The sequence below is a fragment of the Vigna radiata genome, unplaced genomic scaffold (assembly GCF_000741045.1).
Source record: "Vigna radiata var. radiata cultivar VC1973A unplaced genomic scaffold, Vradiata_ver6 scaffold_486, whole genome shotgun sequence".
In the NCBI taxonomy this organism is placed as follows: Eukaryota; Viridiplantae; Streptophyta; class Magnoliopsida; order Fabales; family Fabaceae; genus Vigna; species Vigna radiata.
In genome coordinates this window covers 4697-11657 of record NW_014542921.1, presented here as the reverse complement: position 1 = coordinate 11657, position 6961 = coordinate 4697, and the positions used below count along the sequence as shown (strand labels likewise).

The window sequence follows — 6961 nt, the reverse complement described above, 5'->3', positions numbered from 1 at the left end:
GAGATTTTAGAAACAAACAGTGAAAGACATAATGAGCAGAAACTTACTTGCTCTATAAAAGAAATTGATTGGTTATAAATGTAAACCTCGCTGATCACTTCCTGATCGTCAAAGAGATGACTCAAGAGTTAAAAAAGATAGAAAGAAATGAGAGAGAACTGGAACACAAAATTTTAGAGAGAAGGCGAGTGTTTTAGAAAATGAGACGAGTTTAAGAAATCTTTTTTACATTATTAAATTATTTTAAAATTAAAATACTCAATTTTATTATTTTAAAACATTTATCAACTTTAATATTCAAAATTTGTTAGGTTCTTACCTCTTACATTTCAAATAAAGTTATACAAGATACACTAAAGAAAAAGAAAGAAAAAGAAAAATGATAACATAATATGCTCAAAGGGTTTTATTTGGAGAAATTTTAGTAGTGCATTATTGATTTAAAATTCGGAATGAATTATAGTTTTAAATGAATTTTGGATCTGTAATAATATCATTTTGGATTAAAAATATATTTTGGATTACGTAATTTAAAATGTATTTTAAACCAATTTTAGATTGTAAATTTTGAATTGTATTTTTAAATCTATACATATTGTAAAATTAGAAAAACATTAAAAAAAAATATATGCAATGTATAATTTAAAAAATATTTTTAAATTCAAAATTACATTCTAAATTGTACAATTTAAAATATATATTTTTAAATCTTGTACAATGCAAAATGTATAATGTATTTTGTACATGAAATTATATCTTGAACTTTACAATAAAAGTTATATATAGTTGCTTAGATGCATTATGAATTAAAAAATCTAGAACATATTTAAAAAACTATATTCCAAATTATAGAATATAATAAAGTGGGCGATAGAATATATTTTATGTTTTTTATTAATTTTTTCGTTTAAGATAAAATGGTCATTTGAACATAACATAAGAGTGCCACAACAAAACATATGGCGTAGGAAGCAATGACCCATGTTAAATTGAAGGATTATAGATAAGAGAGTACACAACCACTCACTTGTATTAAATAGAGATAATAATGATTTTAACTTATTTAATTAAATACATTAGTTAATGAAATAAAAACTTAAATTTTTTTAATATAATTAAGTGTGTTTTTAAGTGTATATATATATATATATATATATATATATATATATATATATATATTAAAAACTAAAATAAAAGAAATGACAATTTAGTCTATTTAGCAATTAAACTAAGGAGATTTATCACTTATCTACAACAAAACATACTTGTCCTATCCATTTTTTTAGACAATTCTTTCACTTTTTTTTTATGGAAGATATTTCTGACTTTTAAGATAAGTTATTTGTATAAAAATTCTTATTCCATCAGTAGATAAATACAGAAAAGGAAAAATATGGTATGTGCTTAAAAGAGGCAATAATAATTAAAGAAAAATGAAAATAAAATATCCACCATAATTAACTCTAGTTGGGTTAGAAGGAATTAAATTTCATGAATGTGATCTAAAATATGAAAAAAATAAAAAGACAAATTTTTAATATTATTTCTCAATTTTAACATATATTAATAGACGCTGATTTTAATGTTTAAAATTATATTTACAAGTGTTTTAATTTTTGTTTTAAATAACTGGACTAAAGTAAAAAGAAAAAGAAAAATTTTTACTCGTTGAAAATTTAGATATTATTAATGAAAAAAATATACTTTGACACATAAATTTTTCACATTTATACTACTCTTTCTTGTTTCTTATTTTTTTCTTTCTTAAAAAAGAAAATAATGATATAATGAAATACTTTACATTCATTTAATAATATAAAAATAAATTTATCATAAAAGTATAATTTTTTTATATTTTTTCAAAAAAAATGTAAAAGATAATATTAAATAAACGTAAAAAATTTAGATATGTCTAAAAATAATTTTTCTTTTAAAAAAATACAAAAGTTTGTATTTTTATAATTATTTTAGTGTTATATTATATGTGAAAATTTAAAAGTTTTTCATAATACCATTAATCTTATTAATGATTAAGGTTCAACTCCCAACAAGTCATCCGTTGAAATTAAGTGTCACAGTAGTGTGAAGAGACAGCTATGATATATATAATTTGTAGCCTAATTAATTAGCAATCTGCCAAGATAATTACCGTTTCTGAAGTTTGCACAATTATCAGGGTAAGAAAACTTCCATCAAACAGCATCAGATTAATCTGTTCACTGCATAACTTACACTTTATTCCATAAAAGTCCCTGCCCTCATAAATCAAAACCACTCCTTGCTCTATATAATCACACATTCCCATCCAATTATGCCACATTTTGAAAGTATTCATCTAATCAAAACTGCAAAACTTGATATGGATGCACAAAAGCAAAAGAGGTAGGTTTTTTTGACCTGCAAAAATCTATAATTACATCAAAAAGGGTTTAATTTTTACATATATATCATTCAATTTTTCTTCTTTAATTTCTTATAGAATCATGTCCAATCGACTTTCATCTAAAAGATCATGGCAGAAGAAGCAATGTTATAAGATCTACTTGGAAACTCAAAGAAAAAGTCTTGAGGTAATCCTTCTTTTAATATTTTTTTTTAAAAAAAAAAAACATGTTACTAAGGTTATCTTTGATTTTCAATCAAGCTAAATAACGCGTAATTTGATCGTCACGGTAACAATTTCTGATAATAACCTCTGACGCTTGTTGGTATAAAGCAGATATACTTGCTAACACTTTTGTTCAGATTCATTGCATATTTTAATTTAGCTATGTAACTGACCAAGTTTTCAAAATTTCTTAGTCGTTGAGGTTATAATTCATTTATATATCTATATGTATATCCTTATGCAGAATGAAATAGGAGGTCTTAAACCTGATCTTGGTTTCTGTCAGAACCAGAAGCAGCTCTTGGAGCAGGAACAACTGAAATTGCGCCGGAGAATGGAAATTATTCAGAACGAGATTATGCTCAAAGATGGTAACAATCTCATAGCATGGATGTGGTTTTATCTGTGTGTGTATTCCACTGACAAAAACTCTGTGGGTTGATAATTTCACTAATTTTAAGGGCATTGTCTTTTTAGCTGAGATTGAGATGAACAAAAGCGAAGTGAATAGGCTGAGGGAATGCTATGTGATGATGCAACAAGGGCTATTGCAAGCACCTCTTCTTAATATTGATCCGATGCAGCATTGGTACAACGATCCAAACTCATATCAAGGTAACTTTTTTTAAGAAAATACAAATACGAAGACATCAAACGAAACTCAGCTAATAAATTTGTACTGAGGTAAAGTATGCATATATTTCCAATGAAACTGTGCCTAATACCATGAGGTATAACATCGTACCAACAAAAAAAGGTTGTTGTCTACATGTACATGCGTAGATTTTCATCTGGGATTTCTTCGTACATTCCTTGTTTGAATTTATAGTTGCAGGAAATGGAGTGGGGAGTTCATACATACCAGCAGAGCCGAGCCAGATGTGGATAGCTGATGCTGTGCCGAATATGCATGGATTGAACATGAATCTGCCTAACCACTACATTGGATCCATGATAAATGATATAAGCGGAACCTTTCCGAACTCTGACCTTAATTAGCGATCACTTTACATGAAACTGTTTCCAAAACTTCTTAGCTATGTTGTGAGATTTTCCAGTTTAGGACTGCTTCAATATTTGTCTTGAAATTTGCGTGGTGTGCTGTTTCTAGTATGTTTCTATTTTGTTCTAGTGGGTATAAGTAATCACTGCTATCAGTGAAGATATAAGAAGGATTTGATTAAATGTAAAATTTCCTTTTCAACGAGTAGCTCTTTTATATACTAATTTGAACTGACAAAGTTTCAGCCAATTATATACAAACACGTTGGATCAGGTCTTGTTCACTTGAGTAGATTTGAATAAGAGTAATTGAATGGATTTGAGAGGATTTGAAAATATTTTTTTTTTGCTTTTTTTTTAATAAATTTGGAGGTAAACGAGAGTAGATTTGAAAGTAAAGTTTGTGAAAATTAGTATAGGATTTAGTTTATGTGACAGATTAAAAAAATTTACTTCCAAATTTATACTCACTTATCTCCAAATCTATTCAAATAAACAAAAAAAATTATCTTCAAATCCTTTCAATTACTCTTTCTCAAATCCACTCAAGTGAACAAGGTGATCCCATTAAGTAAAGATAAGGATACTTTTCCAACATTTTTTTAGCAATATTTTAACACCATATGTCTGTGATGTTATTTATAATTATTATTATTGACTCTGAAGTAATTTTGAACCAATCAGAAAATAACACATATATAATATTAAAATGTTATAAAAAAAATGTTGTCAAACTATATTATCCTTAATTAAATGTACACGATTTAAAAAAAAAAAACGAGACATGTTTTGTTGGTTCTATTTTACATATGGAACCCTAGCCCACAGTTTAGGGTTAAATGCAGAAAAGTATACAAGTGGGCAAGACAACAAAAATTTATGAATTTATTGTAAAAAGAAAAATCTAAAACACATGGCAATAATAGAAAGGAAAATAAAGACCCCTCAATAAACATGCATATATTTGGAAACGGAAGATATCACAAGAATATTCAAGAACTTCTACACATTAACTAATATCTATCAGCGCGTAATAATACGTGTTCTCAAGCCCTAATAACCCTTCTTCTGATTTTTAATATATATTCGGATGTATAAATAAAAAATCCAAAACAAACATTTTTATAAATATTCTCTTAAAAACAACCATAAACAACATTGAAGATAACATTTAAATCCAGGATCATTAACAATAGAAATCATCTTTATTGAAACATAAACATTGAAAACAAACAGTCACACAAAACCATAATGAAAGCAGCAGAGTTTGATATAAGGAAAATGGCTAATTAAGGATTGGGATTGCGAGCAGTTGCCATTGAAAGATTCGTCTGATCCATCATTTCATCCACCGCAGCAGCTGAAGAATGTGCTCCTCCTACAAAAATTATTAAAACTGTGATTTTAAGTTTTACAACAGTTTATATATTTTCAGCAAATGTGCCATTAACAGTAGTTTTTCATTAGTACACAAGGTTTTATTGTTTTGCTACCTTGATTTGAGGATGAATCAATGGACAATCCAGCAAAAGGACCATGCAGATTAAGCAATTGTTGTTGCCTAATATCTCGAAGTTTCTCCAGCCTACTCTTTTTTTTCCTGTTCTTCTCATCTTCAGCTAAATGGACAATGCCTCAAAAATTAGTGACACTATAAATGTTTTGCCAATTGGCCTAATAAAACAGCTTTATTTTTTCGGTATGCAGAAACACGCAAGCGTAAGCACATTCCAAAAATGAAACAACTTTACCATCTCTGAGTATTGCCTTTTTCTGAAGATACTCCATTTCATGGAACAATGTCTGCTCTTCTACCATTAAACTGTGCATTCGGCTTTGCTGCTGAGCCTGCATTGATTGAAGTTGGGCTAGTTGATCCTGCATATGAATACATATAATGTGATAATCTCACAGAAATGTTTGAAACTGGTCAGCCATGTATGAACATAGTTAACTCAGAAGTAAACATAGATATGTTAACCCTAAAAAACATATATGAACATTTTCTATTACATTCATTTTTTTTAAGAAATAGCAAGAATATTCACCTGCAACATTTTGGAACGGTGTTCCAACTCCTCAACTAACTTCACCTTCTTCTGTCTTGATCTTTGGGCAGAAATTCTGTTTGAGAATACTCTGCAAGGAAATTACTCAAAGACAGGTATGTTAACAAAAATTCCATTGTACTATCACTAAAAGTTGAGATAAAATAGCTTACCTCCTTAGTTGAGGATCCATGACGTTTTGTCCCATTTCAGCTTGGGATTGTTCAGCATTTGAAGAAGAATCCTGAACCTTCTTTCCCTTTCCTCTCCCTTCACTTTGCTCCATCCCCAAAATGATAGATTGCTAATGCAAGATAGAAGGAGGTAATCTGGTGGAATAAAATTTCTGTAGCATCCTTAATATATATATTGATGATGTTTATGTGAAGTTGGCTTGATACTCATGTGAGACAGAAATTAAGGTACTGTTTTCAACAAGACAACAAATTAGTCTGCGCTGGTGAAATTAGTGTAGCTGTCTCCTGAAGCATGCACAGGAGAAGAACTTCCCTCGTATGGAAACTGCTCCTTGGCCATGAAGCCTTCATTATTAGTATGTGGTGGCCAAATTATGATACCAAAGCTTTTCAAATCACATGCCAGCACATACACTAATTTTTTAATACAGCAAAGATATACATGCTCTTTCATTTAATCTACATTTATTATGCATTTATTTAATCTCTTCTTATCACATACAAACTTATTATTTATTTTTACTCTCTTCTCTAAGTTTATTTTTTTATGTTCATTAACCATTTTTCCTTATTAACCATTTTTCCTTTTTATTGCTCTCGTTCTCTTGACATGCAACACTTTTTTTTAGAAGAAGAAAAAATATATATTGTACATAGATTATATACGAAAATGATTTTAGGAAACGCATAGTCGATATTAAATATTAACCTTTTGTTTATCTTCATTGCTTGTTGTATATCTTTCTCTTTTCATCTTTGGATTAAAAATCTTTTCTACTAAATTTAATATTATATATATTTTAACGTTTTCATTGCTTATTACATTGTTCTTCTAAAAATTTTACAACAAAATCTGTTTCTTGTAGTAGAAAGTTTTATAGCAACAGTTTTATATTTTTTTTAAATGTTCACATGTTATATAGCAACAGTTTAAAAAATCTACAATCTAACCAATATACATATAGTTAATCTTTTATTTCTATATCGGAGGCCGAGGATGCATACACGTCGGCCAACACATCATCAAAGCAAAGTAGCATCCATCATTTTAGATTCTTGGGCAGCCTTTACTTTGAGAGGCTAGTGTAGTGGAGGGCAGAGGACAT

The 6961-nt window shown here is 28.5% G+C and overlaps 1 protein-coding gene across 1 annotated transcript; it reads left to right on the top strand.

Moving 5' to 3' along the window:
- The first annotated feature begins 2483 nt into the window (after window positions 1-2483).
- LOC106752667 lies at window positions 2484-3607 on the top strand. The gene is made up of 4 exons (XM_014634400.1): window positions 2484-2570; window positions 2853-2979; window positions 3086-3223; window positions 3438-3607. The coding sequence occupies exons 1-4, from the start codon at window positions 2484-2486 to the stop codon at window positions 3605-3607; spliced, it is 522 nt and encodes a 173-aa protein (XP_014489886.1).
- The last annotated feature ends 3354 nt before the right edge of the window (window positions 3608-6961 follow it).

What these genes read in the sequence shown, in the direction of transcription:
- LOC106752667 (XM_014634400.1), top strand. Translation starts at nt 2,484, where the DNA reads ATGTCCAATCGACTTTCATCTAAAAGATCATGGCAGAAGAAGCAATGT. An exon ending in CGAGATTATGCTCAAAGATG is followed by an intron (nt 2,980 to 3,085) that starts GTAACAATCTCA and finishes TTGTCTTTTTAG; the next exon opens with CTGAGATTGAGATGAACAAA. An exon ending in CGATCCAAACTCATATCAAG is followed by an intron (nt 3,224 to 3,437) that starts GTAACTTTTTTT and finishes TTGAATTTATAG; the next exon opens with TTGCAGGAAATGGAGTGGGG.